The following is a 20,103-nucleotide window of genomic DNA, read 5'->3' on the forward strand; positions in this document are numbered from 1 at the left end:
ATCTCATAACAGCCGGATTGCTTTAAGACAGGCACATGGCTTAAGCTGCCTTGGCTGCTAACCTACAATGGGAGTCTACATCCAGGTAGACATGGATTCAAGGATTGTTCTTCTCTTGCTAAAAGTGCCTTGGATTGACAAACAAGCAGCTTAATAATACATCAGCATGACCTCAACTCAGTCTGACGGTGCTGAAGTCCCAGTACAACCAAGACAATGCTAAAACAGTTGCTCACGTGCTACTTCATTTTGCATCCACATGCAACTGAAAACTCAAGAGGTCAGATCCACCTCAGCAGGAAATAAACCTTACACGTTTTGGGAACAAAAATCAGCAGCAGTGACAAGTGGTCTAGAAAGATGTCGTGCTCCTCAGAGTAGAGGACACCACAAAACGCAACTGCACTTTGAACTTTGGTGCATCAACCAGCCATTCCAGAAAACTCGTGCATAGATATACTGCACTGCTTTAAAGAAGTACAGCCACAAATTGAGGAACACTTCTACTCATCACCCAGTGATTTGAAGTCAGGGTCACAACAGCATGAAAACCACTGACTGACCACAGCCTGAAACCAAAGCATCTCTACAGCTAAGGGAGAGGGGTGGGTAAAAGGGAGGCTGACTAGATGCTGCTCATCTGCACACAGGTGAGAATCTTTTTCCTCACCATCTTCCAGCAATTCAAGCTCAAACATTTCCTGAAGACTCATAGCTTCTCATAAAAGCTGTCTGCCAACAGAAAGCACAATTGACAAACACAGCCAAATTCAGACATCAGATCTGCAGCAACCAGGATTCAATCTGAGAACATACTAACCTTCAGAAAGCTAGCACATCGTTCTGTTTTAAGGAGCAGCCAGCCATGAGAAAACCTCTTTACTGGTATCTGTATGCTACTGCTTCAGTTGCTGAGGTAAAGAAGGAACCTCAAAAGTGAAAAGCATCCATGCAAATCAGTACACAAGTACAGTTTAGACCGTGGGCTGCTTTGAACCAGAAAAAACATGTAAAGCATGTGGCCAGGAATATACCAGTTTCATACTTAGATCAGCCCCCTCAAGTCCACCACTCCTTCGGATACCAAGGATGCCTCAGAACTACTGAAGCAGCCACCAGATTTGACACATGGAACTGAAAACAGGATTGTGCGTCATTAACTTCCTTTGGGTAACAACTTAAAGATACCCCAAAAGCTAAGCAATACAAGACCGCATTACAGAATGTCACCTAACCCTGGTGAAAGAGCTAATTTAACATCAGGCTAGGCTGCGATACAGTTTAGATCCCTAACTCAAGCTTTTCCTATGTCTGGTATCGAGCTTCAAATGAGGATACACACCAGATAGGATACAACCTACCACAGGTAGTTATTTCTACTTGGGATAGTGCTGCATAGTTTCCCGCTGTAGATTTTTATTAACTAGATAGATGAGGAGATAAACTTCACTGTCCTGTCAAGTAATCATCTGAAATCACAGTTTCTCAAATTTACATAGTAAACCTACAACAGAATGAAGTGCTAAACTGTTCTAAGAAAAATCTTTACTAATACAAAGAAGCTTGGAAAAATAGTTATAAGACCATCCATTAACTTGGCTCTGGATTACATAGAAGGAAAGACGCTTGTTTACTTACCTACTGACGTATAATTCTTCTTATTGATGTCATATGCACAGACTGCACTCGTCCTCCCACACTCTTCAACACCAACACAGAAGTTTATTTTATAAAGTACATGTCTGTCTGCATCAATTGCTTCCCATGTGTAACTGAAAAGAAAAAAGCACCTGGGTTAGTTCTGTGCTGCCATCCTCTAGGCCCCAGTCCCTGAAGCAACCAGGTTGCAAAGTTAAGCACACCACTACACCAAGTTGCTTGTTTGTGTTCTGTATCAGTATCAGAAATAGTTGTTACTGTGTCAGGGCCAAGAACAAAACAGAGATGCTTCTCTAGTACCTAAATATTTCCCACATTTCTTGCAGTACCCAACCAACCCCTCTCCCTCCCTGAAATCCCTGAGAAGGGTACTCTGAGCAGGTACATCACAGGTGGTGAACCCTTCTCCTTGAGAGCCTGACCAATTTGTCAAATCCCTTAGGCCAGCTGCACACCACTGCCTTTCAGCAATACCCAACAACAGTGTAAAATCCTCAAGCGTAAGCAGACTGGAGCAGCAGGCCACGTCCTGAACACCAGCAGCAAATCCATCTAGCTACAAGGGAAAATCTGGGTCTAAGATTCTTACAGCACTCAGACAGAAAGATGCAAACAATGCTTCCCTGGACTATCTGCACCTCTACGCACTTTTATATAGAACTCCACATTCCAGGGACAGCTTCTGAAGGGTGACGTCAGAAGCTGAAAAGCAAGCAGAGCTATCCACGAGGGACAAAAAGGGATCGTGACAGCTAGCTACAGCCATGTCAGAAAACCAGCCGAGTAAAATCTGATAAAGGAGCATGACACTCTAGATAACACAGTGGGGAGTAAGTTAGAGCAAGAAAACAAAACCAAAAAATGTACTGCACTTCTGAGGCTGAATAAGTCCTAGCTTCCCTCATCACAAGCACCGAGACGATGGTGCGGATGTGATGAGCTGCATGACACCGCATTGCTCACTTTGGAGCCGCGCCCGGGTCAGCTGGTTTTGGTCAGGAGCTCTCCAGACGGGCTGGCCTACTAGCAGGAAGCACCATCCAGGCGCTGTTAGAGGCCCAGCTCAGCAGACATGCACCGTCGGCTTGGCTCTGAGCTCTCCCAGTTCTGGCAGGAGCGCGCATCCTCTGGATTGAGCCGATTTCTGCAGTGTAAGAGATCCCCCAGCTTTCCCCCTCCATCTGAAACAGCAACTTCAGTGGGATTTGATGCAGACTCGTGCCATCGGAAAAACAAAGGCAATAGAGCAGCTTCCTAGGCATTCCTGATATTTACAATTCACCTAAGGTTTAATGAATCTGACCCAAAGAAGCATTTGCCTTCATCTACAGATTAGTCCCAAGCCCATCAAGGAGGCTCAGCTCCCCTCTCTCAGCTATCAAAAGATGAGAAGTTGACCAGAAGCTTCACCCCCAGGGTTTGGCTGCCTCCACCTCGACCTGTAGGCGCTACCTCACTCGGCACTGCCATACCCCAGCCCCCCCAGGAGGAGAACCCACCACTCTCCTGCCACTTCAGAAGCCCAATTCTTAGACAAGGATGGGGCAACAGCAGCTCAGCTCCTGTATTCTGATTTTTTTGAATCCTCTAAGAGCTCCTCTGAAATCCAGTGAATCTCATCTCTAATCAAAGAGCCAGCAGTAGAATAACACACAATTTTTCCATGCAATTGCTGAGTAGAGGCCTCTTGGCTTCCCTGTGCTACAGCAGCCTTAATTTCAATCTGCTGGTGGCTGGAACAAGTCAGGGACAAATACAAGAGCTCCCTCTGCAAACTGAAAATCATCATCTTATTACAGGAAGAGAAAGCTCAGAAAAACCCCAACATACCAGGTACTGAGTCATACCTGAAACACCAGTGAAACTATTTTTTAATCAGATCAAGGATCAGATTCAAGGATCGTGTCTCAATCCTAAACAAACGCTTGCCATTGTTCTTTCCTAGTACACAGAGTTGATATTTTACAATCATACTGATTAGCTCAGAAGTGGACCATCTCTGTGCAGGAAGATGATGCCAATTAAGTTATAGTAGAGAAAAAACAGGAAGGTAAGAAAACCTGACAAGGAAATCACACAGAATAAGTTGGAAGAACCTGACCTCAAGGGCTCTGAAAACATAAATTAAGACTAAAATCATTTTTTCCTCCATCAGAAAATGTGTTTCAATCAAAACACAACTGTAAGAGGAAGTCCTGGAAATTCCACGTTCTGCTGAAAAACTCCCAAAGGCTCCAGTGCTCTTTTTGACTTGTTTCAGCAGATTACAAAAGAGGCAAAGAGTGACATTTTTTGATCAAGCTGGAGTGTTCTTCAACACCCACAGAGAATTTGGAAACTAAAGCTTGTTTGTGAACCAACAAGAATCCGAGTCCTTCATACAACAGAATTATCAATGTATTAGAGATTAGTTCCTTGCTTTCCCAGTTCCTTGTTATGAAACAGAGGACATCAACACCTTAAAGTCCTCTCACCCACGTACAAGAAGCAGAAGAGAAACAAGATGAGAATGCTTACAGAACTGCAACAGAACAGCTGCTGAAGTCAGCCTCTCTCCGGCCTGTCATAGACCCCTACACAAGGAAGTCAGAGGGATTTTTCTAAACAATCCAGGGCAAGTAAGCATGGAATTTCTTGTTTCATCATGTTCCAAACCACACCTTCAATGGCACACACAAATGAAAGCCTACCCTGGTTGCAGAGCACAGTTATTTCAGGAAAGCTGAAGGGCCTTTTCTTTAAAAGAACGGGGATGGAAGGAGATCTGTTCATTGCACTGCCCAAACACACCAGAGCTGAACAGGCGGTTGGATGTAGTCTGAGCAGCTGTTCTCAACTACCAGCTGCAAAATGCACATCCACAGCAAAAGAAAGAATTATTTATTTCACAAGTAAAGCTCCTGACATGCAATGAATGCCCAGGGATAGGATCTCACTGCAGCCCCACGGCATGTGCTCTACTTTCCGATGCTTACAAACTGATCTCTGCCATCAGGGAAACAGTCTGTCTGCAATCACTTGGCCACAAACTGATCTCTGCCATCAGCTAAACACAGTCTGTCTGCAATCACTTGGCCACGCCAGCTGCAGCTGAGCCACGTGAGCTGCCTTCCTCCAGCTGCTCAGCAGACACCTCCTGCCAGCAGTTACTCCTCCTGCTTGGCCCCTTACCTGGTCCAACCAAGGTCATGCAGCTAGCAAAGAGCTGCCATCTGAGGTGCTTAGGATATCCCAGATTAATTCTAAGGGAGCTGTTACAGCAGCAGCTCTGACAAGCAATAGACTTGGTTATAGGGGTGGAGAGTGCATGAGCATTAACCTCACTGCCTGCTCCGGGCTGCAGCTAGAGCCAAAGCAGCAAGAACAACCTGAGGAGAAAAAAAATACCTGGTCATTTCCAAAGCATCGCTTCTTGACAGGCTGCAAACTCAGCTTGTGCTCCGCCACAAGAAGAACCAGAAAAGCCTCCAGTGCCACCACTCCCCGAGGCATCCCCAGCTCCTGCAGACCCCCAGGAGAGAGGAGCAAAGCCACATGCTCGTGCCTCACACCACCCAGGCAGCCACTTCTGCTGCCATTCAAGAGCTGTGAACAAAGGCAGTTCAGAAGTATCCGCCTTGACATTAGTTGCAAAATAGCTAGTTCTGCTGAAATTACATGACAGCACCTGTTTCCAGATAGCCCACAGTTGGTTTTATCTCACAGTTACAGGCCTGAAACAGATCCACCTCCACCTTGCAGGGGAAGTTCCCCTCTTCTTTGCCTTCCCCTTCCCCGTTGCTTATTTCTGGCCTCTGCTTGCGACACAGGCTGGATGCAAGAACTGCTCTGCCCCTGAATTGCCTCAGCACAAACAACAGGTGCATGCTCAAGTGCACAGGGAGGAGAGGAGCCAGCCCCAGGCCTGGCTCACTGGGAACAGGAGGCAGCAGAAGGCAGGGAGGATCCCCTGCTGGAGGCAGCACCAATCCAGGCTACAGCCGACAGTTGTGCAAGCAGTGTCCAAACACGTACTTGGATTGGACTTGCCCGCAGGTCAGTCTTTCCAGCTACCTACCTTTATGTCCTTGCTTCAGTGTCTTAAAGAAAGTTAAAATACTTTCTAGCAAACCCTAAGCTCAATAAAGGGCTTGGCATTTTTTGACAAAGCAAAGAAGCAAAAAAGGTAGCATGAAAAGGGAGAGGAGCATCAGTGAGTTTAGTTTACCTTGGGAATGAGCAGCTCCAGTGTTGAAATCAGCAGCTTGCAGAAAGGCCGGCAGCTCGCATGCACCATTTAACCCGAACCGCAAGCCGCTTTGGGGTTTGAATGGTAGCGAACCACCCCCAAATGCAACGAAGCATGGGACAGCTACCGCCACCATTTTCATAAGCACCCTCAGCTTCCTGGTTCTCAAACCCCATGAGATGCCTGCTAGGAAGGCACACCCCCACCCCAACAGCTACAGGGCATTGATAGGAAGAGGCATTGCTACAGGGCATTGCTCTCAAGGGAGGCACTGCCGGCTCCCTTTGCTGAAGGGGCACGACAGCCAGACCGCCCAGCACAGAGGTGAGAAACCTACAACAGTGGGACTGGAAAGCTGATCCCTCAGTCACTGTGCACCCATACAGCCTCGTGCCCAGCACCTCCTCAGTATGAAAACATTGCAGAGGCGAGACTGAAACCAGAAGACTTCTGCGAGCAGGTTCAACCAGCGTGATCACAAGCTCACAGGCTTGGGAACAGTTTCCAGGATGATGATTTGCAATCAGCTTAGATGCAGAACTTCCCACAGAAATCACCATTAGATGTGGCTAACATTTTAGCATAAACATGCACAGAGCAGGTTTGTTTCTGTATCAAAGAAAGCTCTCCCTAGAAGAAAACCACAGCTTGAACAGCACAACATACAAAGCTGCTGCTGTACTTCAAGAGCTGAGAGAACACTTACTGTGTACCCCTACTCATGCTTAGCTCCGCTCTGCTTTACCTGTCACCTTTTCCGATCGTCACACACAGCACATGTCTTCAGGCAAGTTCTCTGACAGGCACATCATGCGTAACAGCCTTACAGTTACACCACATGCCCTTCAGCTTTCGATCCTTGCATGCACTTTGACATTTCACCTTCTGCGATACGGTCTAAACCACATCTACTACATCATATCACAGAACGTGTGAGAAAGGGAAGAGCAATGCGAGGTTCAGACATGCAAGAGCTATAGGAAGCCAATGTGCTGAGAAGTCACACTGAGGCCATTGCAGTGGCAAATTCCCAGGCCTATGAAGCAACCATGGACATATGCAAATAAGTCCAGTAACGAGTTATTTATGACATCTCCCATTTAAGTCTGTCGAAGCACTTAATAGAGCTGAGCAAGTTCACCTACAGGTCATCTCCCTGTGCTTGGGGCATGCCTTTTCTCTGAGGCTAAGCCAAATGCTAAACCCAAGGCTTCTAACAGCACAAGAGCACACTGTGGTTCCACGACAAGTGCTGAAAGGAGCAAACATACTGCTCTGGTCATTCTCACTACTAGCTTCATCTATCCAACCAGGTCCTCTGTATTCTTTCCCAGGTGCTCACATTGCAGCAATCCTGGAGGCGCCTCAGCAGAGAAGATAAACACAGCTAATTGCAAGTCACATGGCCGCACGGCCAGCTTCAGGAGCACGCAAGAACAATAGCAAAAGCGTGACGACACCAGGCACTGCAAGCCACCACATTCCACAAAGTTTCAGAAAAAGCAACGCAGGTCTGTCCTTCCTCCCCCAGACTGCCCAAGCCTGCCTGCAGTACGGCTACCAGAAGCAGGCAAAGAAACCCACTCGAAGCTCAAGCAGCCTCACACTTCAGTTACTGCGGACAGAAGTTGTGATAGCTTTCTTCCCCACTGCAAGCGGGCCTTCCCCACCTGGGTGCCGACCTGCTCTTATTTACTTACAGGCAGCACAGCACCTGCCCCCCTCCGCAGCGCTCTCCCTCCTGGCCCAGCTCTTGGCACTGGCACGGCGGGGCAGGGCAGGGCTGCTGCAGCCCGCAGAGGCCCGGGCACGGGCCGGGGCCGGCTCCGGGGGCAGCCCCCAGCCACAGCGGCCCCGCTCCCCGGGCCTCAGCCCGCCCGCGGCCGGGACTCACGGACACGGACACGGACAGACAGCGGCGGCGCCCCCCCGCCACCCACCTGCACAGCTCCCGGTAGGCGTCGCCGAGCACCGGGGGGGGGCCAGCACCGGCTCCCCGCGGCAGGAGGAGGCCGAGGAGCGGCGGCAGCAGCAGGGCGAGGCCGAGGCCGAGGCCGGGCAGCGCCATGGGCTCGGCTCCGCTCCGCTCCGCTCCCCTCCGGGCTGCGCTCGCCGCGGCCCTGCCGACGCGGCCCCGGCACGTCAGGCGGCGCCTCCTCACGTGACCGCCGCCCGCACGTGACGGCGGCGGGAGGGGCGCGCGCCACGTGACGCGCGCCCGCCCCGCCCTCTCCCCTCCCGCCCGCCGCGGTAACGGCCGAGGCGGCCGTTGGGGGGGTAACGGCCGCTCTGGGTAACGGGCGGTAGCGGCCGCTGCCCAAGTGCTGAGGGGGGAAGGTGGCGGGGCTGCTGCCAGCGATTTCGCTGGAGCACTGGGCTGTTTTCCTGTCCCATCCCCTGTCATCCAAGAGAACACGACAGCGTGAAGATCTGCCTCTGTGGCAGATCTGATCCCAAGCTGCTCCCTGTGTTTTTTTATACCCATATTGCTCCAACCTGACCCGTGCCCCTCCTTCCCCCCAGTCACACGCTCCGCTTCCCTCCTTCCCAGCAGCGCCGCAGGGCAGCCTGGGGGCTCAGATGCTGGTCAGGGTGAGACCCACCGTGCCCTCTGGGCTGCTCTGGGTTCGTTTCCAGCCCTGCCATGGCCCGAGCTGCCGCACAAACACCGGCAGCGGCTCAGGGCGAGGAAGCCCGAGGAAGGCATAGCACCAGCGTCAGCTTTTTGAGCTGCAGTGAAATGCCACCCTAGGAGACCCAGCCAGAAGTTAGAGCCCAGCTCTAGCCCACCGCTCACCGCTGCCTCGCATGGCCTCAGCCCCGGGTCTCCTCCTGTCTGCTGGCACAAGGTGGTTCAACGCTATTCAGCTCAGAAGTTCAGCCCAACAGAACAATAACCTGTGGGGAAAATAAACAAACAAACACACAAACATATTAGTTTTCTGCTGGCTCAGCAATAGTAGCAGCTTAGTGAAAGGATGAATCCTGTACGAAGGCAAACAAGTGAGAGGAGAGAGGAGGAAGAGGAGGAGGGATGAATGAAAAGGATTGGCTAAGTGCCATTACCCGTTCCAGTTTTGTATCACTGCATGACAGATCCTTGCCAACCCATGAAGTTTTGTTTCAGCCTTCAATGGATTCCTTAAAGATCCAAATCTGTTTACCCAAGAATCCCAGATGTCTGTTTTTTAAATTCTAGCCTATATAGTTCAAGGACAAGCCTAATGGCATGTACTCAAAGGCTCAGGGGGAAAAAAAAAAAAGTAGACAAAAAGGTATACTGAGTCTATTATTTCGGTGAATTTTTTTAATTTTGTTGTTCTGCTAGCTGTACCAACATCACTCACTCTATACAGAGCAAATTCATTAATCCATTAGACTTAACAGTAAATTCCAGTAAATTCCATCTCTTTTCTAAGTTGCATTAAAACTGTATTAACCACAAAGTTCACTGCAGGCATTAGTGCTAATCGAGCTTTATTCCTGAAATGATCTTTTTGTATGTTTAAACACGAGAGTGACTCCACTGAAGACAATGAGACTACTCACCTTGCTGACATTAGGAATGTGAATAAAGGTCTGCAGTGTCAGGGCCCATGAACAGTTCGTGTCAGTTATCTGATAAGAGCTAGTTCTAAGTTGTTTGCTGATAAAGGAAAGAAGAAGGTTACAAGCAAGTTGCATTCTTCATTCTGCGTACTGCTTTGTATGCGCTGACCGCTGTATTTGCACAAGGCTCAGAGATTTCAGAGCAGTGTCTTTGCATACAGAGAAAAGCATGTGAAAAGCTACCTAGCAGGGAGGAAAGAAGTTGAAAAGGCAGAAGACAGTCCTAGTTCTTCCCATTTTTTTCCCCAAAGGGGAAAAAAAAAAAAAAAAAAAAAAAAAAAAAGGAACCGTACTAATACATATGCATTCATCAACCCCTAACTAGAAAGGGAAAAAACAATGTTCTCTAATTTGCAGTATTAATACATAAGCATTCATCAACCTCAACCTAGTAATGAATCGAAGTTGCCGCACAGCAAGGGTGGCTGTGGAGCTGCTTAAACACTGAAATATAATTGTAAATACAAATTTATACAAAACTCTTTAACATAAATTTTAAAAGTAAAAGATTTTTCAGGGGTGAGAAATCTCACATGCAGATTCTAAGCCTGCAAACTTTTCAATTTTCTATATATTTTCCTTAACTTTTATAACCCAGGGATTCCAGCAGTTCTCAAGATCCATGGGATTTCTCTCATGCTTAAAGCTAAGTGCATGCATAAGCATTTGCGGAAGCTGTGTGTCAGTCATTTCTATACCCTAAACTATGTTTTGCCAATACAGCATGGCAGGACTGTTTCATTCTGAATATCTTCTATAAATAATAATTTACCAGCCATGCTTAATGATATTGGCATCCCAGCTTGTCGGGTGCTGTGGAGCAGTGTTAAAATATTCTGGAATGTAATCTCATAATCTTACCTTTTCCTCAGGAGTGGCTCGGCACGATGACTGATAGTTAAGTTGCAGTACATCCTAACGATGTGAAACTCTTACAGAAGCTTCGTAGTTGCAGATGGTTTTCAGTAGACAGGGTTTCATGAATCAGAGATGAATAAACAGGTACTCTAGGATTCTTCCTTGCATCTTGCCTGGTCTCAGATGTCGGAGTCATTTCATGTTCTGATTCACACTCTTGCTTCATGTGGCCAGTATCGGCTGCGAGGTACAGGCTGCCTCAGAGGCAGCTCGCCTCTACTCTTACCGTCTCAGTTCCCTTTAAGACTCGTATCTGATCTCTCTGCCTTTTCAATAAATAGGAACAAAAACTCTTTGAGAATCCAGAGCTGTTTTTACTTTTGATTCTGGGAAGTTCTTTCTCCAGTGAGATTTGGACAGTTTATTTCCAGCTGTCTGTATAATAAAATAATTATTTTTATACTATGTGAAAACTATTCCTAAGATTCTTGCACGGAGCTATGCCGTTCTACAGAAAGCACAGTGGCACTGCTCATCTCTTTTTTCCATTTCTCTTGCTCTCTACACCTAAACTTTTGTCTTTCTAATCTTATACCTACTGTCAATATGCCCTTGTTCTATTTTGCGGCTCACTGGATCTTTCACCACCCATCTAATTCTTTCCCTTCCTTTCCCATTCTGCTTCTGCTCTTCCCCGGTCCTTTCTCTTTAGCTTTTTCCAAAAGCAAGCCCTTGATGAGCTTTACCTCCTGATTTGTTATGATGAGTTAGCCTGCTTTACAGCATTTCAAATAAGACTGCTGAGAGGAGGAAAACAGTGTTTGATGACCTTGTTTTGCAGACATAGGTTTAGGCTTCCCAATGCAGTTACAGAGATAATTAATGACATTTCCTAATCTAGCTGATATTGTTCAATGAAACTGTGAAAGGATATCAACTTTGGTCTAAACACGTTGACTTTATCTGAAATCTTTGTCATGCTGGGAAAGTTCTTACACGGTGTACTCAGAGTGAGCTCTGTTTTGTGCTGCGCCTTGGAAGACAGCCCCTGTCAGGGCCGTTCCTGAGTCACTGCCTGAGCAAGTCTGCATCAGCGCTTTGGTATATCTCCATCTCTTTTCTTCACATCCTTGGTCTAGATTTTGAGGACTATGGCTCTTGACTATTAGTTCTTGGGCCAGAATATTGATATTTCTTTAAGGATCTGAATTACCAGCTAGGGCCTAGGTTACTCAGTGGACATTCACCAAGTAGGGCAAGAACTGTAAAATACAAACCACTTCACCAGAGTTAACCAATGGTACTTTCACTGGTAGAAATTTCACTCACTCGAGTCTTAGATATCAGAGGAGCATAGTCTGATTTCTCTGCTATTTCTCTTCCATTTGGAGCATCTACAAGAAACTTAGTATCAGTGATTTAACCTCAAAGCACCTTACAAAAGCAACAAATGTAGAGTGAAAAACTGTTCAGTGTTTTAAACATTATTGCCCAGTCCAGTGATTTAACTTCTGGGCACTTTGACATCAGTGGAGCTCTTCACACTGTGGCCTGTTCTTCTCCCACAGGCTTTGGTCTCTGTGGTCTCCTGTGGACGGTCGTGTTGGAGCTAACCACCACCTTTGGTACTGTGACCTGTGCCAGTACCAGACAAGTGTGCAACACTCCCCTGCTCTTGCTGAGCTCACCCTGTTCTCAGAGCACATTCTTACAGATGAGCAGATATAAATGTGGTGGTAGCAAACAGCCCCCAGTTGCAAGGTAGGCTCAGGGAAGAAAAACATCCCCACATGCATTTGTTATTTCAGAATTATTTGCCTCTTTCCCCCTTCTGACTTACATTTCTCAGTTATCTCCGAGACTCCTCCTTTTCCTATCTGTTGTCATTAATCATGCACTCTAAATATATCACCATCTCTTTTTAAATATGATCCTCTATCATGTTTTGCTCTCCCGTGACATGATTTTTCCATTCACTTTTTCACTTCTGGAGATGAACTGTTGCTCTTTCCTGCATGTGGGACCTCATCTATAATAAATATTTCTCCATGTAATTTGCAGCTCAGCACAGAAAGATGTGATAATGGAAACTCATGGATGCTCCCTCATCTGAAATAGCTAGAAATTGCATCTGATGTGCCTGAAATCAGTAGTAGTTCCTCTGCTATGAGAAATGTTAGCTAGTACAAAGGTTTATAAAGACCACTTGCCTTGGCAAAAAACTGTGGGTATCTGTTGTGGAGCTGAAGTGAACAAATGAAACTTCTTACACCTGGAAGACATACTACCCCATGGTGTTGTATTTTTGTCCTGAGACAGTGACAGAGATAATAAGCAACTTTCCTTTCTCTAATTCAGGAGCTATTTCATCTATTTCATTAGTACTATGTATGACAATAGACTGTCATCTGCTCCATCTTAATTGTAATGAGGTAGCTGATAAATGTCTTTTTTGCTTCATTTTTCCCGGCCCTGTGTGGTGTGACTTTTTTTCACTTGTAATTGAAGGACGTTGAAACGGAAATGCCATCTCCATCAAAACACTCAGGAATTAACAGATATCATACACAGCAGGGAAACGACTGAATCAATTTTGTTTAAAGGATGACAGCTCAACCTAAATTTTCTTTCTTCATGTTCCTCTCAGGGGAAAGAATCTATGCAAGACATTGCTTGCATAATGTGCTATTTGTGGAGGACTAAAATATGTGGTATAATTTATTCAGTTGATTTTTCTTCCCCCTGTCTTGCTAGCATGTATTTGTATATTATGCCCATATATACACGTTCATTTTCATAGCCACATTCGTAAATATGCCCATGCTTGTATTAAATGTCTTATAGACGTGCATTTTATTTCCATTATATTTTTACGTAAAATATTTTAAGGCATCTGAAGCAGAAGAATAAGAAATAAGGTTACACGTAAACTCATTTAGAAGAAAAGCACCATTCCACTGTTTAACAATTGGTACCACATTTCTCTGTATGTTTTATATTCACAAGTATCTGAAGTAAACAGTGTAGAAGAAAGCAGATATCAATAGCAACGTATGTATGAAGGCACAGTTAAGCCATAACAGGATTAATGCCAAATAACAATATTGTTTAAATGGTTCAATTAAAAATAATAATAATAGATTGCACCTGTAGATCATAAGACAAATAGGACATATCCAGAGTAAGTGCAGTTTTGAATCTAATATGTCCACCTAAGTCAGTGGAAGTAATGACATTTTCCTTAACTATTTTTCAATTAGAAACTGATCCAAGAGGAAAGGAAACAGAAGACATGTAAATATTATAGTGAACATGCTAAGAAATATGCATTGCATCTGTATGTGATGACAACACACGACAACAGTCTTGAGCAGTTTTCCAGCATTTTCTCATTTACTGACATGAAATCTAAAGATATGACAAGTGTTATCATGGGGAAGGAAATCTTACAGATCCACCTAACTGAAGTGAACAAAAATTGTGGGTGGAAAATTTACCAGTGCTAAATATTGGTATTTCCAGACAGCTGTTTCCTTAGCAGCTGAAATAAAGTAATATTAGGAAATACTGTGTATGATGTCCCCAAAACAGGATAGATGGTTTGTGCCACACAAGACAGAAAATAGCTTCTTTCTGTATATTTACATTCCTCTTCACAGTGCTGTGATGTGCACCTGAGCCTTACAGCACGTGCTCTGAAACAGGCGTTGTTAAGCTTTCTGACATAACTAGCACTAGCTGGACTTGAAGCCTTCAGCAAAACTGCTTGGAGGGCTTTTCTGCACTTCCATTCTTGTTCGACACAAAGTAATAAATGAGAGGCCTGACACTGTGTTGGATGATGGACAGTGGTGTGGAAAGCTCTTTTTCAATCCATCTGGCCAAGTTGAGGAAAGTAATGGCTGTAGTTGCTCTGAATAGATGAGGTGGGAAGCATCAGAGCTCAGCAGAATTTGGCAAGCCTTACGCTACAATCAAACTGGGGGAAGTATGACTGAAGTACACAGTAGAAAATTCAGGATGGATACAAAGCTGAGAGATGAATGGCATATATTTTGCTTGTAACTAACCAAAGACTTAAAAGCACAGCACTGTAGGTTTAAAGTCTTCTGCTGTAGTGATTAAAGTAGGGAAACGCCCCAGGACAGCATGCACAGCAGCTGAACGCTCCTCTGAGAGGAGGTGTCATACCCAGACTGGGAAAAATAGAGATAAACATTTCTCAGTGCTGAAAGCTGCCAAGAAGCACAGGCCAGTGCTGTGCTCAGAAAGATCTGTGCTAATGGGTAAATGAACCAAGAGGGAGCTCATAACAAAGGAAATGGTTGGCAGAGCTGTGTTTACAGAGGACCTCAGTCATGCCAGGGTTAGCAATAGAGGCATTGTGCATTGATCAGGTGCTGGTCTGACTGGCTTGGCCTGGCCACTGGCTATGGCAGAGGTCCCTTCCATCGCCTTGCCCAGGGAAAAAGTTATCAGAATTAGACACCTGCCCCCTCAAAAATAATAATGAAAAATGTTTTTACATGTTTGTTTTCACAAGAGTCATTTCTCTTCGCTGTAGTATGTAGCAGTACGTTCAGTGAGCTCAGAGTTTGTGTTCGTCTGAAAATTTCCCTTGCAGGAGAGATGGTTTTCCCCTAAAAATAACAAAATAAGCTATATCTCACAGACATATGTTACTCTTTCAGACAAAAAATAAATCCAGACAGACCAAAGACAGCATGGAACATAAAACATCCTCCTCTGATGTGTATAAGCAATTTTTTTTTTCTTTTGGGATAGAACAGTGACTCCAGGGTGCTCAGTCCATTTTCTGCTCATAGCTGTTAGAGCTTTTTCTTCTCACTGTGGACACTTTATACATGAAAATGCTTGCTTCTATAAATATTTTGATATAATTATTCTTTGTCTTAACCATCTCTTACCATTTATTATTAATATTTATTTGCTAGAATATCAATTTGTCATATTTGGCAATTTGGTCTGTATTTAGCATAAAGTAAATACTTAATGGGGGTAAATAAATACATTATTTAAAATAATTCCTAGTCCAGATTAAATCACTTCTCTCTCTTCCCTACCCACTAACCCTCTGTGGCAAACAGATCTCTCTCTCTCGGGTGAAATACTCAAACAGGATTCCACACCTTTGCACCATCAGCTTCTTCATCTGCTGGGATGACAGCGATGACCCATTGATTTTAAGAAGAAATAAATCTATGAGAAAAAAAAAAAAAAAAAAAAAAAAAAAAAAAAAAGAGAATGTGCAAAGCTTTTAACCAGTTTCAGAGCTGGTTTTATTAAAGGGTTCATGTACTGTTCTTTTTGCAAATTGGCGAGCTAAGGCAATATGATTTATAAATGACTTTTTTAGTGTCACTCAGTAAGCCATGGACACAAGTGGAAAAATAATAGTTTCCTGAGCCCTAGTTCAGCAAGTCAACCTACTGAATCAGACTTCAGGTAGCTAGAGTTTCCTTTATTACCATTATCTATATTTCAAAGCTGCCTTTGCTATCTTCTTTCCAGTTCCTCAAGGAAAATGAATTCCTTGTGATAGACATTAGAGCAGCGAAGTGACAAGGCTTTGTAACACCAGGTTATTTCACAGAACATACCTGTGAAGTCAGTGAACCTCACATTTGGGTCTTTCCTTCCTTGTTACAGTGAATTCCAGATCGTGCCTTCTACTGACACTAGCAAAGGCAGCAGCCTCACCACCATTGGGTCACAGCTGGGAGGTGGTTTGTGTACACCTCAATACGGCACACAAATATTGGGCTGCAGGAGCAGTCTGAGGGCCGTGCAGGAACTATGGACACTAACAGGTCTAGGAAGCGGCAGCTCAAAACAACCAAAAGGAGGATATTTTTCAGAAAGCATTTAGTTAGGCTGTGAAACAGAATATTGAAGATATCAAAAGCTTGTATGGCCTCCAGTGGAGTGGATGTATTTGTTCAAGAGAAATCCATTGAGGGTTGCAAACTACAAAGTCTTCTAGACCATGAGGTCTGAGACGAAAACTGTCGAAGGCTGGGAGAGGATGAGAAGAAAGCATGATGATTTATGTTTCTTCTCCTCTGTGCACATCTGCTTGTGACCACTGCTGGAGATAGGATTTGAGGCCAGATGGACACTGCCACACTCCCTCCCTTCTCCTGTCCTACCTTCCCTGTTTCTGAAACAAATGAAGCAAGGATTTTGTATTTACTATGTACCAGCATCAGGTCCAGTCTGTACATTTGATAAGGCATGACTCCAGTTTGGAAAAAAAAAAAAAAAAAAAAAAAAAGTAATAATAGAGTTAAAAATTGAACGATTATATGCAAGGCCAAAGTATTAGAACCACACAGGCTATCTCATCTTTGTTGTACCTCTTCTCTGAATTCAGTTTTGCAACTACAGTGCTTTGCTTTGAATGCAGATCATAGTGCTCCATCTTTTAGGTTGCTGAGTCCACTGGAATAGCAAAAATAATTCCGTGTGGACATCACATAAGCAACCAGACAACTGAATGAAAACCAAACAGGCCTTCCCATTGCACAGGTAGCTAGAAGTTCAGAGTAGTGGATTTTAATAAATGATTTCTATGTGCAGCTAGGAAGAGGAGCATCGAACCACACACATTACAGGCAGCATATTGTGGCAGCTACACACATGGGCATGCACACAGACACATACAGACAATCCCTTGCTGATTTTGTGCTTTCCCTTGATGTAGGTGCCATCCAAGAATACCCTCTGCTGACCAGTATCACCACTGCAACCTCCACAGGCTACTGCTTGAAGTGAAGGAGAGACTGAAAGCACCAGCCAGCAGCTGTCTTTTCTTCAGGAAACCCAGTGGTGCAGTGGGCACACAGCTGGGTCTCCCCCATAGCCCATGGGGATGCCAAAGAGGTCCACACCCCCCCACAAGGACCAGAGCACACAGCACAGGTCTGGCACAACAGACAACAGGCTGCGGGTATTTGCAGGTCAGGAAAGCAGAGCAAGGAAAGAAATGCAGAATGCAGCAGATCCCTGTAAATGGATCACCCTCACCCTGAGATTAACCAAGTGGGAGGACTTGGGAAGAAACCTCTCCCAGGTGCATACCCTGCCAAGCATCACAAGCTGCTGGAGGACAAAATCACCTGTGACATTAGTGGAGATCTCTCTAGGATATTTTGGATGACTCTGTAGTTTAACTGTCCCTCCCATCCTCCCCATAGAAAGTGACCTGAGGCTTTATAATGGGAAATGCTGTGCACTTGTAGATTATTCTCATGCTAGGAAAGGGAGCAAGGTGGGATTTTTCTCTACATCATCAATCAGTACAACTGGGAAGTAATTCAGCTTCTCTAAGAGGATTTCCCAGAATAAGAAAATAAGAAGATTTTGTAATCCTTATTTTACATGCAGGAATGTGAGGGACAGAAAGATTAGATGCCGAGTATGCATCAAAGTAGAACCCACATCTCTGGACTTCACCCACAAGACAAACTTTCCTGTTCTGCACCACTGCAAAGTGTTTATTAACACCTCCTGACACTGCACAGGGCTATTTCACACTCTCCCAAAGACACAAATAATTTTTGAAAAGTCACACTGGTGGAGAATCACTTTCTTGTTGTGCAACAAATGACATGTCACATTCTCCATGTTGATTTTTTAATGGTGGAATAATGTGCTTATAAGTTTCCCTTGTACTGCAGCCTGTCTGCACAGGCAAGAGTCATCAGTCGCTGTGATAAAGAAGAAAGAACATCCCTAAGATATTTTTATCTGTGGAATGGGTAACATTAATCATTTTTCAGCTGCTAGCTCTTCATCCTTATTCATACTTCTGGATGTTCATCTCATGATTAATGTTAATTTTGTCTGCTCTGTACGCTGATCTGTGGACATTTGTCCAAATTCTGAAATGTTTGGTGGCGTAGACAGACACAGGTGAAATGGGGTAGGAAGTCAAACACCCCAGAGTACCTTGTGCAGCTTACGAGCACCCATATTGCCCTTTCAGATCTACTGACTTAGCTGCATGCATAGTGACCTTTAAGTCAGACCTGTCATAGTAAACAAGGTATGGTTAAGCACAGTGACATGTCTTGGCTCACCTGAATCACTTTGAGAGCTCTGGGTTACGTGTGGACAGCAGACCCCATCCAGCAGCAGGTGCACGCACACACTGCCATGCGTATGTGGACACCACACACACACATTTCCACTGCCCCCAGGGTGCCCACAGACCTACTTGCCATGTCCTGCAACCACCTCTGGCAATGGGAAGCTGCTCTGCTGACGTGTCATTCCAGCAGTTTGGTAGATCAGTACCCAAAGAGAGGAGCAGGCTGCACTCTTCTACTACCTAAATCTACAGAGGAGGCAAGCCTGGGACTGCAGCCTCAAAAAGAAGATCTTGGACAAGCAGAGGGGCTGTCACAGGGGAGGGTTTAATGGAGTGAGGGAACTGGAAAGATAATAGAGGTAACCTTTTCCTTTCCCCGAGTCTTTTCTGCAATGACACACTGCAACACTTTAACGTAAGGAAAAAGGGGAATGTGCGTAGAAGAAATATTTATCCTTCTGAGAGCTCTTCTCTATGTTAATTCCCATCCAATCCTAGGCCTTAACCTACCATCTTCCTTATTCCAGGGCTGGCAATCTTTCAACGAAGGAAGGGTAGGTTGTATTTTTCTTTCCCCAGTCAGCTATTAATTGTGCCAGTGGAAACTTGGCGGGAGGCTGAAGATGCTGCCGCTGCCCATGGCAGGAGCTTTCCGTTCCTGCTGGATTTGGAGCCCCGTGGGGGCTAGAGGCAAATGTGTCTCCCAGACGTCTCTGAAAGTGCCAAGACTCTCCTTACTCTGTGTCTGTTTGATAAATGTGACCTAGTCCCATCCTTTCCTTGCTGTTGTCTTCCTCTGCTCTCTGCAGCTTTGCTCTAAGTGGGCAAGCGGCCCTAGGAATTACACTTAGCAACATACCAGCACAGGTGCCCTGCCATACAGGAGGCAGTCAGCTGGAATGGTTTTGCTGAGGTATAGCTCCAGTCATACATTGCTTGAGGCACCTCTCTTTCTTTCCTCCTGAGCAAAGCTGATATTATAAAACTGAGATCACAAGGGTAATACGTATTCTCCAGAGAACAGCTGAATACTGAAGACACGACTGGGACTGCAGGTGTTGGGATGACTTTCTCATAGACCCCTTGAATAACTAAGCCTACGGGAACACTGCCGCTTTGGAATAGGCCAGTCCCACCCTTCACAATTAGGGCAAAAACCCTGTGTGTGTTGACAACATCCATATGTTGCCAGCTTCTCCTGTGTGTCAGGTACCAAACTATCCAAGGAACCAGAGGATGATGATGCCACTGGGAATCATGCAGCATATACTTTGAGAGCAGACTCTGAAGTAGCCCCTTAACCACAGAACTTGATCATTAGCATATACTTGCATGTCTTGCTAGACCAAAGCCGTGCTATATGTTTGTGGGTATGTATGGGGACCATATGTGGATTTCTTCCTCTGCTCCCCGTGGGGAGCAGCTCTTTTGTGAACTTGAACAAGCTGGAAACAGCTGTAATAGATCCCAGTATGTAACGTAAATCCTGTGTTTAGTGGGTTTGACTTTTAAAAATGCGAATACACACAGGCCCTGATGACTTCAATAGCATTTATGGGTGCTCAGTGATTTTATAAATGTCACACTATTTATAACATATTTGTGTCCTTTTTTTATATTCTCTGTTGGCCTGTCT

At 45.2% G+C, this 20,103-nt stretch overlaps 1 protein-coding gene across 1 annotated transcript in view; it reads right to left on the reverse strand.

Moving 5' to 3' along the window:
• The window catches only part of IGF2R (insulin like growth factor 2 receptor), a 53,403-nt gene extending 45,371 nt beyond the window's left edge, over window positions 1-8,032 (reverse strand). Inside the window, exons 1-2 of the mRNA XM_082757518.1 lie at window positions 7,828-8,032; window positions 1,639-1,772 (exon numbers count right to left, since the gene is read on the reverse strand). Of these exons, the coding sequence (XP_082613644.1) occupies window positions 1,639-1,772; window positions 7,828-7,955 (262 nt within the window). The 5' untranslated portion in view covers window positions 7,956-8,032. The remainder of the gene's footprint in view (window positions 1-1,638; window positions 1,773-7,827) is intronic.
• Between the last annotated feature and the right edge of the window lie 12,071 nt (window positions 8,033-20,103).

This window comes from Aythya marila (genome assembly GCF_965140915.1).
Source record: "Aythya marila genome assembly, chromosome: 3".
Lineage (NCBI taxonomy): Eukaryota > Metazoa > Chordata > Aves > Anseriformes > Anatidae > Aythya > Aythya marila.